The sequence below is a fragment of the Momordica charantia genome, assembly GCF_013281855.1.
Source record: "Momordica charantia cultivar OHB3-1 chromosome 8 unlocalized genomic scaffold, Mcharantia_2.0 BLBB01000008.1, whole genome shotgun sequence".
NCBI classification, from domain to species: Eukaryota; Viridiplantae; Streptophyta; class Magnoliopsida; order Cucurbitales; family Cucurbitaceae; genus Momordica; species Momordica charantia.
This window is the reverse complement of record NW_028275166.1, coordinates 2,775,653-2,802,059: the sequence shown is the minus strand read 5'-3', so window position 1 is coordinate 2,802,059 and position 26,407 is coordinate 2,775,653. Positions and strand designations below refer to the sequence as shown.

Below are 26,407 nucleotides of genomic sequence, written 5' to 3'. Positions count from 1 at the left end.
TTAGAAAATTGGAGGAAAAGTGAAAGCTTCATTCGTAATGTTGTCCTTTCTTGTTTCTTTTCTTCATTGAGAAAGATGAACATCTGATAATGGTTTATATTTTTCATTTCTCTTTTTTAAGAAAAGTTTCTAAAAAGAGAAATGTTTCTAAAATGGTGTATAAAGGATGATAACAACAAAATCAGGTGACTTAGTTTTTTTTTTTATTTTCAATATTTTTTTCGAAACATAAACAAAAATATTATTTTATCATTTTTAACTTATAAAGTGCATAATAAATATTTACTTCTAAAAAAATAAGTTGTATATAAAACTTAAAGAACAAAAAAAAATGTTTATCAAATGTTACCTTTTTCAATTAGAAAAAAAAAAAAGAAGAAACAAAAACCAAGAGACATTAAAATTATACAAGTACCACCATGTAAGCTCATTATTAGCTAACTTTTAACATTCACTTATAGGAAAGATATAATTGACAAAATGTTAAAATATAAGAGACTAAAATTTTTTTAAAAAAAAATTAACACTCTTTTGACTAAAGTAGAGTAGTATCCATATAAATGGGCTTAATCATAAAGCAGGAGACAGTACGGACCGAGAGAGGCCCAAAAATCATGCTATGAGTATGGACTGAAACAATGGAGATCGGTTCGGCCTTGTCTGTCCAAAACGGTCAAATGAATTATCATTTCTGAAAAAAGTACAATATTAATGAACAAAAATCTAATTCCATACACATCATAATTTGATAATTTAGGTCTGAAAACACAATCAAATCTTTCAAAAATACATCTTTATTTCTCCAACTTACAATTATAATAACATCATGTTTCTAGAAGACTTTAGAGCCCTTCAGAAAAAGAAAGAGGAATATTAGACATTTCTACTAAAAAAGTATTGTTGATTTTCAAAATGTTCATTTTTTATGATAATTATTTACTTGCAAAAAAAAAAACACCCCCACTTGCAATTATCACGAATTTACAATTATATACACATTAATACACAAACTCGATGATACAGAAAATGAAGATTAAAAACATTGCTTTCCAACCAAAATAGTACATCAACTCTTCTCCTTCCTTTAAAGTTAGAGGTTCAAATCATCATATCCCCTCCACTAAAAACAAATCCAAACTTATTTGAAGGAACAGATATTGCGTACCTTTAAAAATGTGGGACTCTACCTTTTATAAAGGAGTACTAAAAAATGACACGTTTCAATAGTTGCATCCCGTTCTTGTCACCTAGCGGATATATATTCTAAACCAGTTGTTAGAAGACCATTCTCAATACTTTACTACGTTGGCACCTTCCTTCTCGTCCTCGACGCATCCAAGCTGAGGCCCCATGCATGTGTCTCAATTGGTTTTACCCCTAACCAAAAGCATTGCTTTTCAACTCCCTGGTTCTACCATAAGTAGCATAGTATTTCAACCAATCCCTACTTCATAAAATATAATTCAATTATTCATGGTAATTTGATAGTACCCTGTCATTACATCCAACGAAATTATAGGTTTAATCATAAGAGATATTAACAACAAACTATTATGTACCAATAGGTGACTTATTTATTGCATCATCATTAATTAGTAAATACATTGAAGAGAATCTCAAGAACAATTTTCAAATTATTTAATTGGAGAAGTACGCAAGGATATCAAAAGCATTAAAAAGATTATCAATTAAAATTGGTAGTGACAACATTTATAATATGTACTTATACGTAGAAGATACATTTAATCAAATTCAAATTAGCCAGTAATATTGAACAATATCTCGATCATAAAGGCACTCTCAAAAAATTTATACTTATCATCAAATAAGTATTTAAGATTGACAAAAAAGAATCCAAAGAATATGACGTTAATTAATGAGAAAAAAATTGAAAGCATAAAAAAAAAGTTCCGTATATTGGTCTGTGAACTTATTCTAATTGCAATCAATTTTAAATAAGAGAATATAGAATCACACTCATGAACTACTATTAGATAATTACAAATGTAATGTGTATGCATGTATCTTTGCTACTAAGATATATTACTTTAGTAAATTAAAATATTAATCAAAGTTTGTAATGAAGAATCCAAAGGACATCAAAATTAAGGTATTAAATACTCTCCTATAGCTAAACTAAGTATACTATAAAATAAAAAGATGCATGGAGTACATATGCCCTGCCAACTCTCATATATATGATTTCTTTTCCTCTAGCCTTTAGGAATAACTTCCTTAAGGTTGCTTAATCAATGCTATTAACTTATGGCTATGGGGAACATATCCCTTATTTCATGTATTTAAACTAATTAATCTACTCCTGGCCGCAACCTATGAAAAATTTATTATTTCTCTCTTTCTCCCCTCAGAAATTCCACGACAATTTGGATTCTTTTTGCACGTTACATATATAGTTTATGAGTTTATAAAATGATAATGCTAGAGAAAAACATACATTAAGGCTGTCATGCATTCTCAATAAAATATACAATTGATGAGTTTAGAAAGTGAGAATCCTATTGATTCGTGATTCAAAAAAAGAAGAAAAAATCGTGAATGTTTTGAAGTTTAATTAGGAGTGGAATGTTATTTTAAAAAATGAAATCTTTAGGATATAGGAAGTAGATATTAGTGAATCCCTAGGTTAATCAACTTTCTATTATAGGAGAATAGAATATAGTTTTAAAATATTTATCATTCAGGAGATAATCAAACCAGATAAACTTCAATCATCTTACAACTTGATCTTAATTATCTTAATTAAGCATAAGCTCTAACAAGTAGAGGGTGTCCTTCAGGAAAAAAATGTGGTTTGATGATTGCTTAAGGAGAGATTTGATGGTCTTTAATATTACCGAACAAGTCAAAACGAACTTAACTCAACAGTAATTGACATGTATCTCCGACCAATAAGTTATGATTTCAATTCTCTACCCCACATGATATACTAAAAATATATATATTACCAGACAAAACATAAGGAAAGATTAATTTATAAAGAAAATATCTCAATTATTATTAAGGAAATTATGATCCAACCATGACAAGTGCTTCAATTAACTTATAAGGTAATCTTAATTTAAACCTATTAAATAGATGGTGTTCTCTAAAATAATAGTACTTTGTTCGTAGGATGATTATGCTTGAGGAGAAATTTCGTAGACTTTATTTACAAGGGGTAAGACATGTAGCTAGAAAGAGGGAAGATCATGAACTTATAAGAAAAACATCTATATGAAACAAAGTGTAAAATCATTTAATCCTCCAACCTAGAGCAAATAAATATTATAGTAAGCGATAAGAAGATGAGGACGTCTACTTTCCTAATACTCCTAAAAGGAAAGATTTAACAATAATAAAAAAAATTTATTTTACTTCTAAAATTTTTTTTGGACTATTTGATAACTATTTCATTTCTAGTTTTTATCTTTGATGATTATGCTTGTTAGGCTCGCAAGTTCTCTAGACTATTTATTTTTCTTTCAAAAACACATCTAAATTATTACCCAAATTAAAAAAATGAAAAAAAATTCCTTTCAAATTTTGGCTTAGATTTTTAAAAATGTTTTTAAAATTTGATAGCAAATCAAACAAAAACTTGGATAAACAGTGTTTACTAGCTTTATTTTTAAGCTCGGTTTATAAACCAGATCTTAAAAAGAGTTGTTTTCTATAATCTTCATGATCAACGCACAGAACACATTCAAATTACAAACCTATCAAAAATAATTTATACAAGAACCATACCCCAAGAGGCCATAGTAGATTAGATAACATCCATCTAGTTAAAGGGGGGAATTTCTTATCATAGTATCCAAAGGAGGTTATATTATCCATCCAGCCCAACGTATTCCACTTAATTTCGTACCAAACTATTCAACTCAGTCAAGAAAATTAAGAGTTTATCATCATCATTATCCTATCATTTCTTTTCTAAACCTATGTGTGTGAACATAAAAAATTAAGCTGATAAGATGTAAATGGCATATCAGAAAGTACCTCACAAGAGATTCCATTCCATGCGTATACCAATGGAGAAAGCAGACCTTTACCCTCATAACTACAATATTATCCATCAAGAAACCCAAGGCAAGCTAGCAATAACTATATATAAACATAACAAGAGGTATGAAAAATTATTGGATGTAATGTTATACGTCCTTAACAAAATGAATTTGTTTGAAAATGATAAATTTTATGAGAATGCAACCAAAGTTTCACACTGACTATGTAAGAGAAAAATCGTTAGTATATAAGTAAAGAACATCTTTATTAGTACAAAGTCTTTTAGATGAAATCAAAAATAAAATCATCTAAAGTAAATAATATCGTATCATTGTGAAAATGTAGAGGATCTGTTGTCTCTGAATAAAAAAGATGTCGGCGAGCACAGTCCAGCTGGCTAAATGGAACTTACTGTAAAGCCTCTTCCCCACGAGGACAACTGGACTACGTACCTAAAGGGAATTTTTTTTCCACCTTTGCTTCTTTCGTAATCGGGCCATATATTTCATTTTCCCTATAAGCTTTTTGACAATACAATCACTGCATACGTATATGAGACTGTGACACTTTCCGGTAGTGGAGGCTACAAATTAAACTACTTTTGTTTTTCTCTCCCACAATGGACGATTCTTCTGTGTATATAAAAACTTGAAAGATAAAAGTTAGCCCAAGTTGCTATATAAAATTTGTGGAGTACTGTTCAATTGAACTTTGCAAATTAAATAACTTCCCCTCCTCCCAGAATCCCTTAGGTAATATCTACAATTATATATTAAGTTGAAATATGCAATGTTATTCTAGGTGATCAGCTATGTTAGAGAAGCTTTTAATTAAAATAAAAACTTAATGCTTGGTGGCTTTTTTGTCCTCCAAAATTCGAACACCCTTGTGAGATGGGAAAGTAAATAGTTAGGCCTCCTACAATGTCTACCTATGAATTTGACGAATAAAAATACTTATTTGATGTCAACGAAAATCTAATTTTTATCTCGTATTTGGAGGCCCTCTAATCTTCCTCCAAATTTACGAAAGAAAAAGTGTGTGCTCTTTCCACCTTGTGTGTTGTTTTGCACTATTTCTTACAGTTTGAATGGTACGCTTATGAATTATATCCAATATAAATCACTTTCTTTTACGAACTCCTGAATAAATAAATGAAAACTAATGGTAAAAAAAACCAATCATGGTAGGACCTAATGATCAATAAAGAAATAGTAAAAGACTGGGAAAGAATGAGTTCAAACCATGGTAGTCATCTACTTAACTGACACTTATAGATATTAAAAAAGAAAAAAAAAGAACTAGTTTCAAAGAGGGTTCAAAATGTTATTAGAAGTATGTATTTTCATAAGCAAGTATTTTGAGTGTAAAATGAACATTTCTCCAACTTTCCGAGGAAATCCTAATTTTTTTTTAGGGTATCCAGAATTTATCTATAGTGTTGATTGTAACGCTACTACACTCAAATGTTAACCATAAAGTGTTTATTACAAAATTGTGATTATTAAAAAAAGATGATTATGAATACTACTACTATTTACTAAGCACACTTAAATTTTCTTTTCAAGAAACTCGCTAGTTAAATAGCTTGACCTAAGTCTAACTATCATGTGCCCAAAATTGAAGAAATATATTATTATGACATAAATTTACACAATGCGTGCACCTCTCTATACATTCCTAGTATATTACCAACAAGTCATGGTTTGTACTGTTGAATTATGAGTTTTTTCTTATAACTCAAATTTAATTTTCAGTTTTTAAGTTTCTTTTCTTTTAAATGTTAAATTTAATTTTCTGTTTTTTATCTTTTAAATTTCAGTTTATAACTTGTAAGTTTCTAGTTTTTTAATGTTGTTTTAAATTGTATGTTGGTTATTAAATAGGTCCTTGTGCCTATATAAAGGTGAACTACTTTGATAGGTTTGTATCACCAACATTTGTACTATTTCATTTGTTTATTCACATTTTTTAATCACCTTCAATTTGAAGTTGATTTCTCATCCATTGGTTTCTACTCTCTCATATTACATTTCATATTTCCTCATTGTTCATCAAACATTGATAATTTTACTATTGCTTCCACATTATTTTTATCACTTTCATTTTCTCAACAGTGGTATCATTTTTCTCAACATGTACAATATATTGTAATAGGTAACTATTCCTAATAGGTTCGGAAATATTTTTCTATATTGTAAGAACACTTTTTTGCAGACTACATCACCTCTAAAATTGTTCGTAAAGTTTGGTTTGCAGGTAAAGAAATATTAAAAAAAAAAAAAGAAAAAAAACACTTCAATACTTTAGCAAAAAGATGCATTCATACCATAAATACATACTAACACTCAAAATAATATTTAGGTATTTATCTAGGTATCTTTCTATTCACCAAAGCTGTCAATTTTTTAAAGAATGTATATAAGAGATACTAATCAGTAAACATCTAAATATTATTCGGTATACCTGTATAGGTGTAGACCGAGTGGAAATTTTGGGAGTGGATAATAAGATAAAAACAAATTGGATAAAAGGTAAACAAGAATATCTCGATCTTACCTCACGGCAGGTATAAAGAGAAACATGAAGAAGCAAAAAGACTTCTTTGCTTGAAGGTTGGATGTGTAAAGGCATACATCCACACGCTCTTTCTCCGGAGTACAGCCCTTGTAGGGAACATCTTTTGATCCAATCTCGACAATATGAGGACCACCGTATCCATCTCTTGGCCTCGTTGCTTTCATTAAAACTGATTTAGAAGTCATTCTTAACTGTTATTTAGCCCTAAATTAACAAGAACAAATAAAGTAAATATAGGAAATAAAGTTAAAACTGATGGAGATAGACTTGACAAACTAAAAGTGTCGATAAAGTTATGGAAATTTTATCTAGAGAAATATAATTCAAATGGATTTTAAATCATACAAAATGCTAGAATTGACGTGCCGGCGCCCGCACAGGAGATGTTCTAGGTGAAGGACCATGTAGCCCACGTGATGGCATGTGGAGTGAACGTTTGAATTCTACGCTCATTGTAAGAAGTATTAAGAAGCTGTAAAAGAAAGGATATCCATATACGATTTCATCTCGTGGTCCTCGCACATCAGTTGCCAAATTCAACCTCACTGTGTGGTACGTTTCTTTAGAATATTACCATTCAAATAAAGATATAGGTTTAAATTAAACCAACCTATTAAAATAAGTTACAAATATTTAAGTTGTCAAGTTAAAATTAGGTGATCTAATGTCATATCTAAACATTGATAACAAATCATATAAAAATTATTCATAAATGGTATCCATTAAAACGATGAAAATCATTAGTTATATATAGTAGCAATACTTTAATGGTAGATAAGACAACTACTTGATCTTACTCTATCAGTACCTAAACACATTTTAATTTACCATATTTTAGAGGGTAATATAATATATCTCTATCAGTACCTAAACAAAGATCTATCTCACTGCACTACCCTCAATGTAAAATCAAAACGTACGAATTTAGTAATGCAAGAAATGAGGTAAGCATTTTCAGAAGCCACGCAAAAAGGATCCAACGTTCAAAGAGAAAAACCACCATGCACAAACACTTGGGAACATTTGTTCTCAATTTTGACAACAAAATTAGATAAAATGACCGTAATAATTTTGATGTTTATTTGTACCCTCCCCTAGAGTTGCATGTTTTATACAAAATTTTTCTTCAAATTATCCATTCACTTTTCCACTCGGGAAATACCCCATAACATTACATTGACATCGATCTCATATAGCCCCAGTATCTCCAAATAACCAACCCCCTTCACATGGATAGCTCGTGATCTGAGTGGGAGCAGCTTCTTTTTATTCATTGACCTTTTTGAATAAAGAATTATATATTTCTAGAGTAGTGTCTCCAATTTATAAAGATTCCTCCTCTATATATAGAAAAGTAAAGCTTGAAATAACATATAGAGATTCTTCCTAAAAATCGAACCTAACCACACGGATGGTTCTTGTACCCTAAAATTACACCCTCAAGAGAATCCCTGTACCCTCATATTTAAATCCATTAGGACCCACAATATCTAGATTCTATGCCAAAAGCCAGACATTCCTATCATCTCATATCCCTTTTAATTAATAAACACACCGCACTCCCAAGAGTATTTTCTTCTTGTTTTATTTGCTAATTGTTCGTATATAAACCCCCTCCAACCCCCCTCCTTACTTCACCAGAAAGCTCCAACTTGTCCTACCTAGACAACATATCCTTTCAGACCAACATCAGACATCGAAACTACTAAACCAAAGGCATAAGGTAAGAAACATGTCTGGGGTTTGGGTTTTCAAGAATGGTATAATTCGTCTGATTGAAAATCCTCAAGCGGATTCTGATGGAAGGCTAGGCAACTCAAGGCGAAAGGTATTGATACACCTACCGACGGGCCAGCCCGTGTCATCCTACTCCTCCCTCGAGGAAATCCTCACAGCCTTGGGATGGGAGAGGTACTATGGAGGCGATCCAGACCTGTTCCAGTTTCATAAACGCTCCTCCATTGACCTTATTTCTCTCCCGAGGGACTTCGCCAAGTTCAACTCCGTTCACATGTACGACATAGTCATTAAAAATCCCAATCTTTTCCACGTTCGAGATATGTGAGTTTGGACAGCTCCTTTCATGTGTTTTTCTTTCCATCTCTCCTATGTCGTCATATATATAAAAAATATATAATCCCGCCGCATGCATGTGCCTCGTTAATTGTTTGTCGTGTATTATTATCTTGTAAGAATGGGCTGTTGATCCACTAGTTAGTTTTCTTCAGGTTGGTTGCCTAGTTTTCCTCCGTGGTATCTTACAAAAGTAGAAGATGCGTAATGTTTATTTGTGTAGTTCCATGTGATGATGCGTGTAATTATAGTATATGATCATTAATGTGTTTGTATCATATATATCAATAAAAGAATGGTATGTTTTTTCTCGCCCCAAAACATAAAATTATAAATAAGGCTTCGCGAAGGAAGGAGATACCCACGACAAAGGCTAACTAAAATGTTTTAATATATTCTGACATTTTATATACATATAAATCTTTCTAATTTTAAAATTTTTCAAGAAAACTTAAAGAAAAAATTTTAAATCTAGACTCCTAATATATTTTTTTTAGTTTAAGACGAACTAAAACGGAGCAATTACCAATTTACCAGTCCTTTTGCCCTTGTTATGACGCGGCCAAAAGGGATAGCGCATCTATTAAGCAAAATAGTTAGGAAAGTACGAGGGATACAATTTGTAAGAGTGATGAAGTGACCTGTCTCGTGCTTGTCCGCAAGACCAATATGTGTCATCCCAGCAAAAGACTTCAACTTTGTTAAGACGTGGACAGTATTCCAAGAATGATGGAGAACAATCTGGAGTAAAGGAAGGAAATCCGTATTTGACGTGTTCATCAAGCACCCAAAGGAACACAAATTATAAACCAGTCATGGAAATTAAAAACAAATTTACTGGTGCCCTAAAACATTAATCTGTTCGTTTATTATTTGAGTTTCTGCCCCTCATCCAACAGTGCTTTGGCCTTATTTACTTTTCAGATTTCAAAGATCTTTGCAAAATTGAAGGAATCGCGTTTTCTACGCGAACTACATGGTGCTGCTATAAAACCCAGGTCACAAAGAAAAGACTGTGAAAAGGTGTTTTACCCTACAATCAAATCATTGAATTACTTTCTCAATCACAACGAGCATACAGATGAAGACAAATCAATTATCCAATCAAAAGAAAAATAAAAACAAGAATGAAAGAGACGGCGGTATATATAGAATCATTTATCAATCATATACAATAGGCCCTACGAAGTAGGCTTTTGATTGGGAATAATACCAACAGATGTGAGGTCCCAAGGAAGAGCGAAAGAGAAGTATGGGTTTTCACGTGACAATACAGGTGCAAGGTGCCATGTGTCGAATATGATGTGGGGCATTATATTGGAATTTTTGTAGCCTGTATGCACGTGGAACTGACTCCCTAATCCGAATGAAAAATAAGGTGTGAAAACTGCAAAGTGTCTCTCTATGTGGTCCTGACACGAGTAAGTTTCAGACACCAGACTTAACAGAACGAGTGACTTTATATCTACGTAATGGTAGGATTATTCGTTTTTCCCTGATAATCCCGTACTTTCTTTGTAAATACAGCCTATTTGATTCAATCCATAAATTTTCTTTTCTTCGGGTTCGAGTCTTAGTAAGAAAGACTAGCTAGTTATTATTGTTCGTGTATTATGGTACGAATATACCGCACCAATTTGAGTATCAATCATGAGATTTCATGGATACAAAGTCAATTCCAATAGGCTTATTTGTCTAGTTAATAGAACCTTGAGTATCTTGTTAAATTACAAGTTTAGTTTCTTAATTTTTAAAAGTTGGGCAGGTATATGGATTTTGGTGTCTAATAGTTTCTTAAATTTTTAATTTTGTAACTAATAAATTTCTTAAGTTTAAATGTGATTAATAGGATATTGATCTTTTAATTTTGTATCGACTTTGAACCTCTATTAGATATTTTTAAAAATGGATAAATATATTAAACACAATTAAATTGTCTCCAATAAAATCCCAGCACACCTTTTAGAAAACATCATGACCTTTTAGTTTTATATCTAATACATTTGATAGATCAATGATCTCTTAAATATAAAAATTGAAACTTCATTGACTTATTGAACGCTTTCTAAATTTAAGCAAATATTAGACATACGACTTTAAAATTGAAAGTCTATAGACTTACCAAACACTTTCTAAAATTAAACAAATATTAGACCTACAATTTTAAAAGTCCATGGACTAAATTTGTAATTTATCTTATATCTTACCGTGTTATCGAGTAGGAAGTGGACCTTTAAATTGGTTTAGATTTAGGAACATTTTAGGGATGTGAACTCCTGATTCAAAGACATGACCAAACTTTTATCTACATATTTATTCACTTATTTGAAGGTGTTTGGTGCAGTGAGATCCCAAGCCTTCTCTGGCATCTTCAGGAGATGAAAGAAACTGTCAATTTCGTGGGCCACTCATTCCTCCATTTGAGAGAGCTCTGTCATCTGTAGCATGTTCTTAATTTCTTGATCTTCCTTGAAATGTTTAGCTTGGAAACATGAATGGATAATTCAGGTCACTTATCTTCACATCCCTGCACAATCCATAAGAAAACTAGCTTCTGGTAGTTTCCTTTTTCCACTTTTCATCGCCTCTTTTTTTTTTTTTTAATGTCTTCCCCCCAGTTGCTGGAAGTGTCTAATGACTATTATAACTTCTATTAGGACTGCGAACTCTTTCAAATAAGAGCAAGGAAAATAAATCGACCAAGTGTTATGTCTAGGCTCCGGCACATCGTAGATATAAACTCTATTGTGAAGGAAATTGGCAATTCCAAGGCTCGATTGTATCTTTTGTCGTCTTTGGTGCCCAATTACAATTCAAAGGCTTGATCCCTAATTAATAGAAAAGCAGCTCAAGGGTAGCTCAGTTGGTCAGGACTTGGCAAATTCATTGGACTGTCATGGTTAAATTATCACAGAAACAGAGTAAGTCTGTACTATTTAAATTCCGTTATAAAACTCAAAATCTTGTCACCATCTGAAAGAATTGGCTATCAGCTTCATCCTCTTCCAAACAACTGAACTCAATTGACGCAAACAAATCAGGATTACGATCATCGATTCATCTAATTTAGGAACAGAGCATAGAAAACAAAAAACCAAACACTAGCTCTCATGCCTAAGCAGTCCACGGTTGGAGCGGAGAAGAATGAGGAGAGAAATCCAATATTCTGTTTCTATTCTACGATTTAGAAAACGAGGAAACCGAATCAATCTCGTCAAATTCATTTGAAACTTCTGAATAATTTATTACTAATTTCCACTCCTACTTCCTCAGCAAACAAAAACAACAGCAAAAAAGCGATAAATGCAGTACTGCGAGATAAATGTAGAACAGATGATGCTTACTCTTACCGGATGAAAAGCGTTTGTGAAAGTGCAGATACTTCCGGCGCCGATTAAAGTCCGTTGCCGGAGAAGAGCGCGTCTCTGTAGATGTCGTTGATACATAAGGATTGAAGAAATCGAGCATTTATATCGAATAGGCCGAGGCCGCGAAATAGCAAAATCCGTTTCCCGCCAAATATTGCTTTCTTTTCCCTCTTCGTTTTGTTGAGTTTGAGAGTGAAATTAAGGGGGATATTTTTTTTATATATATTTTATGCTATTTCTTAATCGAAATTTATCTCTCTTGTATAAATATTTGTCAATTTTCATTATATAACATATGTATTTTTAGAAATATCATAGTTTTTAATTTTTTTTTTACCAATAAACGTGTTTACTTTAACTATTAAAGAAAGAAAGATCGGAGGTTCAATCTTCTATCTTTGTATCTTTTCACTAAAAAAAATTTAAATGTAGTCATATATTTGTATTCAAACATTTTTATTATTTATTAATTTATGTTTAAATTTTGTAAGTAGAGATGGTCACTTATGGACAAAAACAGCTATTTTTAACACCACACTAATATGTGGTATACAAGTATTTGTTGAAACTTTTATCCTGAGAACACGAAATCAAATTTCTGCCTAAGCAAATACTATTCAAATAACATATTTTATTAAATTAATGTGAACTATTCTTAGTTTTTTTAAAGTAATTATTTGAGTTATCAAACTGCAAATCTATATATTCGTTCATTTATCTATTTATTGAGTTTATTCAATTTTAATATATCAATGAATTAAAATATAAAAGTTAATTTTCTCACTTGGAAACCCAAAGTTTGGACAATGACCCTTCAACATTAACCTTGACTTGTAAATTGGAGATTTTTTGGTTGGTAAAATCCACCTTGGGCTTTCAAGTTGTAAACTAATTTCAATCCAATATTCAATATTTAAAAAAGTGACATGTTAGATTCTTAATATTTAGAAAATAGTTTTAAATGATGAAATGATGATTCCCTATTTAATAAAGTAATGATTAACTTCAATTCAATTATTATTTCTAAACGGAAGTGTGCTTTTAAGGATCAAAATTATAAATTATATTTTTTTATTCCTTAGCAATACACAATTTAAATAATAGAATAAAAATACGAATTTACGGATTTAAATGTTTGTCAATGTTTATATTAATTATATTAGTTTTTGTTGCACAACACCATATGGGTGTGAAAGGTTTGCCATGATCCTAACTTCCACGATACGTGCATGTATTAAAAATCAAATTGAATTGCAGATGTGGGGAGCACTATCTCCAGCCCATGCTTATTTCATTGCTTATTTAAAAAACTCACGAATCATTTTGTTTTAATTTTTTTTGGCATGTGGTTGATTTTGGTTCTTGTATGTCTTAAATATTCACTTTAGTGCATGTACTTTTAATTTTTATTCATTTTAGTCATTTTGAATGATAAATTTTAGTCAATTATAAAATGTCATGACGTTATTTTAAAATTGTCTTTGAGATCATTGCAAATTTATTCGTGTGTTCAAATTAATTATGAAATCAACAAATCAAATTATGTCAGGTATATTTCTTAGGGTCGTTTGATGATATTGACTAATTATATTAGTTATGTGTAGATCGGGATCAACCCCTGTGTAAGAAAACTCGCATAAGACACACAAAATGCAATAGATAGATAAAGTCACCATTTATTAGAGGTATTCATATTAAGAACTATCAGAACATTCATAATTATCTACACGAATTTAGAGTCATTCGACCATTTATCATGCATTTAGAGATTGAAGATCTAGATAATTGAAAACTCGAAAAGTAAAATACTACGAGACTTCAATAGTTGAGTATTATCTTTGTCAACCAACAAATCAAATAATAAAAAATAGTCGAATAACTTCATCAAGCTATAAGTCTAACAACTTGTTCAAGCGGTCAAATAACTTTATCAAACTTCAACAAGCATAAGATCTCCAACAAGCTCAAAGTCAAAGACTTTAAAATTTCTTCAACAAACTACAAGCTCAAAGCGTCACCTCATTGTTTGGTGCACAAATTTACCAGCCTTCGAAGTTTACATCAAAGAGAAAGTATTATAATATTATATATTATAATATTATATATTAGAGGTCGTAACACTGCGTACATAAATATAAATGTAAATTCATTAAATTTGAGTTACTCTTCACTGAATAATTTCAAAACGTTCATTTTGCTAAAAAATGACCAATTTAGTCGATTTATAAATTTTAACGTAAAATTTGTACGCAATGATATCATTTCAAATTGATTACTCTGTTTGAAGAATCCAGTGAGCCACGACCACGAATAGGCGAAAGCCACTTCAGCCGCGAATTTTGTGTTCTTAATCCAATAGAAAAAGGTAGCTGTACCGTACACGTATGGTTCAATTCAACTATCCATGGCCGAAGTATTTTTGTGGAGGGGATCAATTACCGAACTCTCGTTTTGTGGCTCTATCGAAGCGCACGAATCTCGAAGATGAATTATCCACTTTAACTGATTTTTGAAGTTGATCGTTCGCTGTTCCTCTCCGGCGCCAAGCTCAGTAACGCCGTGTTTCTTCTAATTTGTTTTTTTCCGATTTTAGGGTTTCGATTTTTCGTTTTTGGACATGGATTTTGTCCTCGCGAACTGCACGCATGGCGTCTCGGTTTCTGCTGAACAACGCAGCTTCAGAGGTCGGACACTGTCGAATTGTAGGATTAGGTTCGTGCGAGGAAGGAACAAGAGGCTTTCTGTGGTTAGGATTTCTAATTTTGCTGCAGACGTTTCCGGCAGTAGAACTGCAGCGAGTGGAAGGAGTGATGGTTCCAGTGAGGGTAAGGACTGGCAGGTGCCCAAATCTAGTACTGCCTTGGAGTTGCTCGACATCGAGCGTGGTGTTTGCATACCATTTCGCAAGTATTCTCCCGAGACAGTACGAATTTTTTAACAGTAATTTGTAAGAAACTGAATGTATATTCCATTTTTGCATATTCGTGTCTTTCTCCGCTAATATGGTTTCAAGACCTCATTCTTTACTGCGTGGATGATGTTATTTCGCGCCATTGTTACTCATACTTAATTGTGGCAGTATATTTAATAAGCATCTCTCTAAAAATTTAGCGGAGAATGAGACTGTGATATCATGATAACAATTTTCTAGTATTCTTTTGCGAAATGTCGGCTTTGGTACTGTTAGGGAGAAATCCACTGAGTACTTGTTTAAGCTTGACGATTCAGTATATGATGGCGCTCCAAAATAATATTCGGTTAAGCTTGTCATGTATAACCATTTGAATCTTGTATATAGGTGAGAAATAAGGTGTTGGAATCCAGAGGAGCAGTCTTGTCACTCATTTCGCGTGGTGTAGAGATAGTTTGGAGTCTGGGATTGTACTGGTCCACATTGATGTATGACTGCTTTGTAGGAAGGGATGAAGAAGTTGTTCCGTTTCGCGCTCAGCAGCTTAGAAATCTATTGTGTGATTTGGGACCTTCGTTTATTAAAGCTGGTCAGGTATGTTGCTCTTAAATTGTGGTTTATGTCTCATCAACTTATCAATGTTTGTATTTCGTTGGTTTGTTTTTCTGATCGTCAATATCATAAATTGTTTTGCTGAATGAAATCTAAGCATGTTATGTATTGTAATTTTCCACTACTGTCATCTACCTGTTCTCTCCATCAATATCAAGAAAGTGCCCTGGATACCCTGATCTGTGTCCACTTAATTAAAAGCCAAGCCATATTCACGGACTTCTAAGCTCTGTTTGCAGCTCGATAGGATCTTTTACTGGTTATTTAAAAAATCATGATACGATACTACTGAAATCAGCTCAGATGTATTTGATTACAGATCAAAAGTTAACTTGTAGTAGCCGTGCTTTAAAAGTTAAACTATGAGTAGCCCATTTCAGGCAGTGAGAGCTCTATTTGTCATGTGTTCTAGAAAAGATATATGCTCTCTAAAGCAAAGCATACACGGCCTTTCAGCATCTCATAGTTGTCTATATCTTTCGTCCATTTGGCAGGTCCTTGCCAACAGACCTGATATTATTAGAGAAGATTATATGAATGAACTTTGCATTCTTCAAGATGATGTTCCTCCTTTTCCTAATCAGGTACAATGCTGTTGTCAGCAGTTAATGAATTTGAGACATCCTTATGCACGATCTTATCTTTTTCTGGTAATTTCATGTGGTTTGACGATGCATAGGTTGCATTCAATATCATAGAAGAGGAATTGGGCCGTCCTCTTGAAGCTGTTTTTAGCAAAATTTCATCACAGACAATAGCAGCAGCAAGTTTGGGTCAAGTTTACAGAGCTACACTACGAGATTCTGGCGAGGATGTTGCTATCAAGGTTTTTATGATTTTATCCAATGAACATTATTTCCTCATATTTTCTGATGTTTATATAGTATACATTTTCTAGTTGCATATCTGTTTTAAGAAACTTAGCCTCAGTATTATTATATAATTTTTTGGCAGGTTCAAAGACCCAAGATAGAGCCTATAATATATCAGGACCTTTTTCTCTTTCGTACACTTGCTTCTTTCTTAAATGGCATCAGTCTACAAAAACTTGGGTGTAATGCTGAGCTCATAGTCGATGAATTTGGTGAGAAGCTATTGGAGGAGCTTGATTATACTTTGGTACGGATCTGAACTGTCCTCTATCAAAGTCCTCTTGGACCAAATATCATTGAAGCAACCATAAGTGGAAAGCATGCAGGAAGACAAGTTATGTCTCACTGTTTAATACTTGTGCTAATTTTTCTTTTCTAATTCAGGAAGCCCGTAACCTTGAGGATTTTCTTGAAAACTTCAAAAATGACCCCACAGTTAAAATTCCTCGTGTTTACAAACAACTTTCTGGTTCACGAGTTTTAGTGATGGAATGGATTGATGGTATCCGCTGCACTGACCCACAGGTTTGATTGTTAATATGGATTATTTGGTACATGGAGCCTCTCGGGTACTACTTGAATTATTAACAGTTTACTCATACAAACCAGGCTATTAAGAATGCTGGCATTGATGTTGATGGATTCTTAACAGTTGGAGTTAGTGCAGCATTGCGGCAATTGCTAGAATTTGGGTTATTTCATGGTGATCCCCATCCTGGAAATATTTTCGCAATGCGAGATGGACGTATTGCTTATGTGGATTTTGGCAACGTTGCCGTGCTCAGTCAGGTAAGTTTTTGTCCTAAATGGAAAAATTGAATAAAAAACAATATATTATTTCTCTCATATTCTTTTTGTGTGGCGTTGTTCTTTCTATCTTTCAGCAAAACAAACAGATCTTAATCGATGCCGTTGTGCATGCTGTAAATGAGGATTACGCTGAAATGGCAAATGATTTCACTAGGCTCGGGTTTCTGGCCCCTGGAACAGACGTTGCTCCTATCATTCCGGCATTAGAAGCAATTTGGCAAAATTCTGCTGGGAAAGGGTTATCTGATTTTAATTTCCGAAGTGTCACTGGTAACTTCCCTAGTACCACATATGATCGTATGAAGTTTTTAGTCAGTATAAGCTTCTAATTTCAACAGAGTACCTATAAAGTCAAGATTCGTAATATAGAATTGCTAAGATAGCTGCTCCACGTGTTCCAGGAAAGTTTAACCAGTTGGTTTATAATTATCCTATCCGAATACCTGAAAGGTTTTCTCTTGTTATTCGATCTCTACTGACTCAAGAGGGAATTTGTTTTACTCTCAAGCCCGACTTCAAATTTCTTGAGGTGAGGTTATGTTTTACATAAGCTGCACGTTGCTTCTAAATTCTTATGGTATGTTTTCTTATGTTAGTAGAAGAATAAGTTGCAAAGAGCCGGGCGCCTACTTAATAGGCAGACATCCTAGTTTTTATGTTGGGCAGTCAGAGACAATTATTTCTAGACCCGACTTCTTGTTTAATGAATAAACTATGGCGAAAATCTAGGGTTTTGAAAGTGTTGGGGTATTTCGTGCGCACAGGTTTTTCACAATGTTCCCCTCAATCGAAATACTTCTAAGAATGCTCTTAAGCTACTATTCAAGGCAGTGAATTAGTGTATTTCCGCAAACCCTTAGGGCTTAGACATGGGAGAATGTCTTGGTTTCTTTTCCACTTAACGAATTTTGATTTGTTGTCTCTAAAAGAAAACAGTTTATAAATTGCAAACTACAATGGGCTTGTAAGCACTACCTATGCTTTCATTACCTTGTCCTTTTCTGTTCCTTTCTCATGCTAAGGATCTGATCTCCATCCCCATGCTTGCCATATGTTTGTTGATATTTATTTCTCAACAGGTTGCATATCCATATGTGGCAAAGCGCCTTCTGACAGATCCGAACCCCGCTTTACGTGAACGCCTCATTCAGGTTTGATCAACACTACTCCTATGTATAACAGTTTAATTCATTTTAGTCTAAATAGTTTCTTAATATGGCAATTTCAACACCTTGGATGGGAAAGGGAAAGTCAACACCTTGGTATTCAAAGGCGCTCGTCTTGGGCCACAGTGGTGTGTGCTTTGTAGGAGTGCATTTTGACTGCATTTTTGTGGCCATCTTCAATATGCTCAGGATATCTAGGGTCGTGTTTTTTAGCTGTTTGGGTGTCTTGGATTTGTAATACTGACTGTGAGACTCTGATGGGAGAGGTTTTCTTGTTCCCTCCTTTTTGAGATGAGAGAAAATTTTCGTGGCAAACTTGTTTCTTTGCTATTTTGTGGGGATCTGGATGGAGTGATAATAGAATTTTTTGGAGTTGGAGAGATCAAGGAGTATTTTTTGGGAGCTTATTAGAATTAATACTTTCCTGTGGGGTCAGTTTCTAAGTTTTTTTTGTAATTATCAAGATTGGAACTCCTTTCTTTAGATGGGCCTCCTGTTGTAGAGCTGTTTTTTTTTTTTTTTTTGTATGCTCGTATATATGCTTTCTTTTCCATTTTATTAATGAAAAGCTCAATTGCTCACTAAAAAAGTTAGATACTTTATTTCCCATGCTCTTTAGGTTTTATTCAAAGATGGAATGTTCCAGTGGAAGCGTCTTGAAAATCTCATAGTGCTTGCTAAGGAGAACGTAATCAAGATGAGCAGCAATCCCGCATTGCAAAAGAAAGACCTGTCTGTAACTTTCTAGTTTCTACAGTCAACTCTAGCTTATGTTCTTTCCGCATATATACCATCAACTTGTTTCTTCTCGGACAACCTTTTCAGGCAAGGTTCAAGACAAGTTGAGAGGAAGCTTGACCTCAAAGATACAATCAAAGACGGGGCTCGCCTTTTCCTCCTTGACGAAGGAATCCGTCGACAGCTTCTTCTTGCTTTGACCGAAGACTCGCAGCTTCATGTTCAAGAGGTCAGTAATCTTCTTTTTCCCTTCTTAATTTGATTCCATTGGTTTAAAATGTACTTAAATGTCACTGCCATCTTTGTTAGCTCGTGGACGTCTACAGATTACTCGAAGATCAGATAGACATACCATCAATGGCTTTGGAAGTAGCCCGAGGTAGAGCCTTACAATCACTGATCGTTAAAATTTAAGCATTTAGACAGTTAAACATCGACACATTCGAGTCGAATCAAGTCGAAACCTAACACTGAATTCAACATTCCCCCGCGACCACGACCGGGGCTGTCTTTTGCAGATTTCCCATCAGTTGTCCGGGACCTCGTGCTTGCTTGGAGCGATTCCGTTCTATCAGACAGATAAAAGATAGCCTTATTTAGCCACCTATAGAAATACAATTTCAGTTCATACGGAAAGCTAGTACCGAAGATGGCTTTCTGCCGTTATACATTATAAGCATTAACCAAGAGCATTTGTAAATTACAGGGAGGTATTTTATCTTTACAGGCATATCATATATTTGTATAGAAAATTACTTTCGAGTAAAAAAGGGATTCTTCTCTGAGGAACTAATTTTAGCCTTTTTCTTGTGCAAGAAAATGTATTTTTACACTGGAACTGAAAGGCTAAATTAATGTTTCAGTCTATAAAGTATCTTTTTTTCTTTTAATTTAAGTCGGTAATGTTTTAACATTTTTTTTAATTATATTATTCTTTCAAGTTAAAATTGACTGATTATAAGTTTATATGTACTATTCTTAATGAGTTTGTAGTAATTTAAAAAAAAAAAAAAAGTATTATGTGGAATAAGGATAAATTTTTTTGCCCAACTTATATATTTGGAGGAAATACTAGAAATTTTTATTACTTAGATGACCTACTTTTTTATAAATTTGTGTTCGTCTCACTAAGTATTATGCATATAACTTTATCACCAGCAAATTTTGACATTCACCTCATGTGAATTGTATGGTTGAAAAATATTAAAGCATAAGAACTGAATTGAAAATTTTTAAATTGTAGAAACTAAGTCTAAATTAAAAGAAAAAAAAAACACTCCAAAGGCTAAAATATATATTTAGGAAATCACTATTTAAATAGCGATTGGTGCGAATTGATCGATCTTGCAGATATGCCAGTAGCACAAAACAAAAACAAAACGAAGGCAAATGATTGTTGCCTATTTATTTCTACTATTGGACAATTGACAAACCATATTTTTAAGTATCTGTGGCCGACGACATCATTTTCAGGAACTAAAAGTTTGGAACAAAATTACGAAGTGTCTTTTTCAGTTTATATATATATATATATATATAATATTATTTATAACATCAACCAATTAAAATTTAGAAGTTTGAACCAATGATCATTCTTATCAAATGACTGAACAACGAGGAGTAATTTATTTATAATTTTCATTTACTTACCAATCCATTTTCCAAACACCCTGAAATCTTAACTAAATTTTGGAAACTACGGAAAAATAATCTAGAAAAAAAAATTTGAAAATCTGTTTTGGTTTCTAAAATTGACAACCATTTCAAAAATATAAGGTGAAAAACCGAGCTATAAATCATGAAAGCTTATCAAGATGTTATAAATCATGAAAGCTTATCAAGATGTTAGTAAAGTGTGTTAATTTTTTTCTACATTAAAATTGAACAATATCAATTACGTCAAAGCAATAAGCTTTTCTTAAACTTTTTGATATGATATATTATTAGTAGCTCAAAGATACTAGTAGAATCCACATTTTTTTTTATTATGCGAGTATCTAAACTATAGCTTGTATGTGCCTCTCGACTAATCTCATGGGACGATTATTTGACTCTATTATATTTAATAACCAAAGTAATTCATAGAATATTATTATTTTATCTGCGAGTGTCCGAACCAGCTTACACGCATTTCAACTATCTCACGGAGCAATCGTTTGACCCTACAATATTTGTTGAACCATGATATTAGTAGGATCTACCTACCTATTAAATGTCATAAAAATAGGTCTATACAAATAAACCATATCAAAAAGTCAGTCACTAGGAGCTCGGTATGTCAGCGGTCAGTTCATCTATTCAAAAGGCAAGTTTACCGAAATAAGTCAACAAATTGTGCTTATGCATTAGAGATCCCCATCTAAGCAAGTGTTAAGACACTAGTATAATTTCGGAATTGTGGACAATGAGTAAGAGACTAGTATGTAAGCAAGAGCATGGCGTTTTAGAAAAGCTCTAGAATAAGCATTGGTTTGGGGTTCAAGCATGTCGAGAAGCCGTGGTCGAGAACAAGACAGTTCTAAATGAAGCATGAGAGGGAAAGTTAGATCAGCTGTACATTAAAGCATCAGTATCATCAGTTTGGCACCTTTCAATCTCTTTTGACAATATTTGAGTAAGCAGAAAATACATCCCTAGGACAACCCCATGTAGAAACAAAACAAAATAGAAAAAAGAAAGAAAGAAGCCAACACAATGTGAGGACTTAATGTTTTAACATAACACATAACATAAACCTTAGAAATTTCTACGTCTAAATGGTTCCTCTATTTTCTTAACTCCGCCTCATTTTTCGGCACTGCAAGAAAATCGAAAGAAAATGGAAATAATATTTGTGAGATGGATGGGAAAAGAAAATTGATTGTGCTTAAAAGATGTCTCGTTTGAGTACTTAAAACGGAGACCAAAAAAAAAAAAGTGTAAGAGTCATGGAAATTTGCACACCTAGTTGTCGTAAAAGCGGGAGCGACGTCTTCGGGAACTAGGTATGGGATGAGGAAGACGAATTAATCAAGTTAGAAAAGAGAAACTCAAATAAACTGTAATTACAATGCAACATCCAAGCTAAAGAGCTAAGAACTAGATGCAACCAAAGAAGTCCTATCTGATTCGTAAGTAAAACTTATCATTTTTAAAAATTTTTCAGGTCTGTTTCAGCCAAAACATGTTGAAAAATTGTGTAAAGCCAACAACTAACTAGTGATAAGGTAAATAAATGAAGAGAGCCCACAGGGAAATTTAAGGGGAAGCATTTTCTCACCTTCTATGGTTGGCATTGGCACTACCCCTTGAAGAGACATTTCTACTCACAAGTTCATCATCAATTTCTTCTACCCCATACTCTGCAAATTCTACTGAGGCCACCGAACTGTCGTCGGAATTTGATAAGTCATTACTCAAACGGCGACTTCCCCGTCTCGTATCAGCAATTCTCGACCTTCTTCGATTTCTCGAGTTCCTGAAATTGTCAAATACTTGATACAAGATACAAGAGGTCCACCAATTGCCTTCATCCCCTGGAAAATCCTCAAACTCGTCTCCGCTTTCATCATCTCCATATTCAATCACATAGTCTCCAAACACCACACCGCGGGGAACTTCTGAGTGAATGGTACTCAAGACATCAATGATCTCGGAGGACTGCTGAAAATTGTCCCAGTCGAGCTGCCGAGCAGGATCAATTTTTGAAGGACGAGCGTGAGGATGCTCCAGTTGAGCATGTTGTTGTAATTCTAAATATGTACCCATAAATCTACATTGTTCCTCCTCACAACAACGCTTCTTCTCGTCCAAATGTATGCGGGCCTCATCAACAACCTTCCATCCACTAACATCCCCTCTACACAAAGGACAACATAATTTGCAATTATCTTCCGACGCCACTGGCTCAACGTTGATTGGAGGAACTACATCAGATGTCGATGGCGGAGCTGTGTTGTGTGCATTTTTAAAACGATCGAGACAATTCGAGTGTAAATGGTCAGTATCACACACGAAGGGACGGCATCCCTTGTCATAAGACGAGCATTGCAGAAGTACAGCATTGTGAGGAAAATCCAAGCATATTGAACAAATCACATCATCCCAGTTTGGATTAAACTGATTAATATCCATGGAAGAAATCGGAAGTTGAGTCCACTTTCATAGAACACTCAATGGACAAAAAGGAACTACGTGCACCTCAGTCGAAAAAAAAATACTAATCAAAGAAACAGAATCTCGTCATTGATCAACCAGGCCCAAAACGACACTACGAGATGACAGAATAATACACTGAAGAATTTTTGAAGGCCAGCCCTTGCACCAATATAAATGGCTGCACATCTGGAAACAACACCAAAACTTCAATTAGGTAACTAACAATCAGCAAATAAGATTCTTGATAAGAACAATGCAACCCGTAGTTTCGATTCTACACTCTCTGGAAGAAAACTTCTACGGGACCATACTTTTCAAAATTAATATAGAACCAATAGTAACAACAATTTGCTGCTTTTATTTTTCAAGAAAGGAGATTTTTCATTTTCCCTTCCACTCTTCTACAATCAAATTCCAAATTCTCATTTATTCTATGCCGTCTCATTATTTTATGAATATCATCGGTATTCACCCCCAAGCCTTTAGTAGACAAAAATCAGGGCAAGAACCACTTTTAAAAGGAACAAATATCAAATGCCATTTACATTTGATCCTGACAGCGAAATAGAGAGAGAGAGAGAGAGAGAGAGAGAGATGAAGAATCCGAAAGTCAAAACTCTAGATGATTGAAAATTCGCAAAAGACTCATAGTCAAGGGCTCAAAAAAAAAAAAGGAAAAAACAATAAAAACCCCGTCCAAAAATGCTTTGTTCAATGCGATTACTGAAAGAACACGCACAATTCACAATCACCAACAAAAACGATTGGTTCCAAATTCATCAATTCAAACAAAAAACGGCTTTCAGACGGCTAATACAAGAAATTAGGAGACAAACCCAGAAAAACCCAACCAAATCCGCAAGCAAAAAAACACAAAATCCAAAGAATCAAAGTAAAACAACTCCAGATAAACAAAGGCAACGAAAAAATCCAAGCCGCAGCACCTGAAATACAGCAAAAAAATCTGTGGAAAATGGAAACCCCAGATGGAGATTGAGATTTAGACCTGGAAAAAGAGAGGCGGAGACTTTTCACGCAAGAGAAGAAGAGAGTATCTGCAAGTTGAGCCTGGAAAAAGGGTGAGAGAGTCGTCAGAAGGGTGGGAAGGCATGTTCCTCTTTATAAACTTTCTCTCTTTTTTAATTAATTTATTATAAACAAAATTATTTGAGAAAAAGAAAAAAAATTGCCGTTCCGATGCACAGACCATATTGCTTTCAGACAATCGCTATTGCGAGCCGACGTGGATGGCTGTCATTATTGTAGAGTTTTTTTTTCTCTTTCTTTTTTGTTTATTTCTTTTTCTTTTTCCATAATTTCTTGTGGACTCAAATCATTATTTTTTCAATATAATAAAATATAATCACAGAATAAAGCGACACGTTGTAAGTTGTATCCTTTCGTTATTAAATCAAATCTTTTCTTCTTTGAAACATTATTATATTAAATCTGACGTCTAAATATTTTGCATGAATACAAATATTTTAAATATTATTCTAATCTCGATATTTTTGTATTTAGTTGATTTTTGTTCGTGTAATTTAAAAATGTTAGTTTTAGTCTCTATATTTTCAACTTATATTGATTTCAATTGATGTACTTTCAAAATGTTTGTTTTGATCTGAGGTCTATCTACTTTTAAAATTGATAAATTTGGTCTCTATTTTAAAATTTTTAACACAAAATTTATGCCTAATGAAAATCCTATTATACAAATTTATGGTTACATTTCAAAAAACTTAGTGATTAAAGTATTACACTAAGATCGAAAGAAATGAGATAAAAATATAAATTAATGGATCAAAATGACTACTTCTCAAAAGTACATAAACTAAAATGAACAAAAGTTAAACGGATCAAAATAGACATTTACAAATACATAGATCAAAAGAATCAAAGTTAAAAGATATAAATACTAAAATAGTCCTTAAAAAAAAAATATATATATATATATATATTTGTTTGTTTAAGTACTATAAATTTTGAATAGATTTTTTTATAATGATTATGTTTTTAGAAAAGTTCAAATTGTTTATTTATTTTCCTTTGCCAAAAAAAAAATGTTTATTTACTATTCTTGTAGTTATTTTAATTTTTGCACTTTTTAAAATACTTTTTGATATTTCAGCCAATTTTTTAAAAATAAACATATTTTGAAAATCAACAATTTTTGAAAATTTACTCGTCTCCCCCTTATTTACTTCTTTTGGAATTGCAGCCTGTTTACTTAAAAAAAAGGTGTATTTTGTTTATGAATCATGCCAATTTGTATAAAGTTTTTCTTTAAATAATTAATAAATAAAAAAATATAGGCATAAGTAATTTTATAAGCTTGATATTCAATAATACAATATTGTTATTAAATGGACCGTACTTTTAAAAATATATATTTCGAATTTTTAAGACATTTTGAAAAGTATATTATAAAATTAAATACAAGGTGTAATTTAAAGGGAGAAGATAATAATAGACAAACGAAAAGTGTACACACATATCTGTTTTTTATATTGGAGATCGTGAACAAAATTATTATCAAACGGACTCTAAATCGGTATAATTGTATGTCTGTTAAGTTTTATTTATCTATTTATTTAAAATTTTGACTTGTACTTTTAATTTCATTATTGTGTTTGTAACATTTATTTCTGATTCGTTTCAATCACCTTTTAATGGCTCCCTTAATTATGTGCGAGGAATTTCCCTCGTCCAATAATGGGATGCGGACTAGTCCATGTGGAACTCTATTGTCCAATATCTAATGAGATAAACACAAAGGTGCCAAGTACTAAAAAAATGTGAGATCTTTTTAAATAAAAGAATTTCTATTATAATTTAAGAAATGACATTTATGGCTGTACTAAGTTTTCATATGTTCATGGGTTCGATATCGATATAACGAATTGAATCGATATTTCTATTATATCACTATCACTAGTATGAACATAATATTAATAATAATAATTTGTAACTTATTTAAAAATAGTTAAATGACTTTTTGTAAATTTAAATATTTTTATGAATTTTTCAAAATATCAATACATTTTATCAACATTTACACAACACTGACATTTAATACCTTGAATGTTACACTTATATGTGCTCATACACGTGCTTAGCAAGATAATTATTCATAAA

At 32.8% G+C, this 26,407-nt stretch overlaps 3 protein-coding genes and 1 long non-coding RNA gene across 7 annotated transcripts; 2 read left to right on the top strand and 2 right to left on the bottom strand.

Annotated features, from left to right (window-relative positions):
- Nucleotides 1-965: 965 nt before the first annotated feature.
- Nucleotides 966-12,136, bottom strand: LOC148209384 (uncharacterized). The gene is made up of 4 exons (XR_015793276.1): nt 12,009-12,136; nt 9,300-9,399; nt 4,000-6,789; nt 966-1,444 (listed from the first exon to the last, which is right to left on the bottom strand). It is a non-coding gene; the product is annotated as an uncharacterized LOC148209384 (long non-coding RNA).
- On the top strand, nt 8,225-8,961 carry LOC111005023 (flowering-promoting factor 1). Its single transcript, XM_022276369.2, has one exon. It carries the CDS (start codon nt 8,318-8,320, stop codon nt 8,648-8,650), a length of 333 nt encoding a protein of 110 aa, XP_022132061.1. The 5' UTR covers nt 8,225-8,317; the 3' UTR covers nt 8,651-8,961.
- A 2,226-nt stretch (nt 12,137-14,362) lies between the features above and the next one.
- Nucleotides 14,363-20,025, top strand: ACDO1 (Protein kinase superfamily protein). 3 transcript variants are annotated; one of them, XM_022276289.2, is made up of 14 exons: nt 14,363-14,949; nt 15,325-15,531; nt 16,044-16,133; nt 16,229-16,375; nt 16,504-16,668; nt 16,806-16,946; nt 17,031-17,210; nt 17,306-17,501; nt 17,633-17,760; nt 18,311-18,382; nt 19,017-19,129; nt 19,223-19,364; nt 19,445-19,514; nt 19,654-20,025. In XM_022276289.2, the coding sequence occupies exons 1-14, from the start codon at nt 14,644-14,646 to the stop codon at nt 19,716-19,718; spliced, it is 2,022 nt and encodes a 673-aa protein (XP_022131981.1). In that variant the 5' UTR covers nt 14,363-14,643; the 3' UTR covers nt 19,719-20,025. The 3 variants fall into 3 exon arrangements, with proteins under 3 accessions (XP_022131981.1, XP_022131983.1, XP_022131982.1); XM_022276291.2 differs by having other exon boundaries at nt 14,796-14,933; XM_022276290.2 differs by having other exon boundaries at nt 14,836-14,973.
- Nucleotides 20,026-21,665: 1,640 nt separating this feature from the next.
- Nucleotides 21,666-24,429, bottom strand: LOC111005176 (E3 ubiquitin-protein ligase, putative (DUF1644)). 2 transcript variants are annotated; one of them, XM_022276590.2, is made up of 4 exons: nt 24,279-24,429; nt 22,395-23,458; nt 22,079-22,115; nt 21,666-21,932 (listed from the first exon to the last, which is right to left on the bottom strand). In XM_022276590.2, exons 2-3 carry the CDS (start codon nt 23,246-23,248, stop codon nt 22,079-22,081), a joined length of 891 nt encoding a protein of 296 aa, XP_022132282.1. In that variant the 5' UTR covers nt 23,249-23,458; nt 24,279-24,429; the 3' UTR covers nt 21,666-21,932. The 2 variants fall into 2 exon arrangements, with proteins under 2 accessions (XP_022132282.1, XP_087983024.1); XM_088126898.1 differs by having other exon boundaries at nt 24,217-24,365.
- Nucleotides 24,430-26,407: the final 1,978 nt, after the last annotated feature.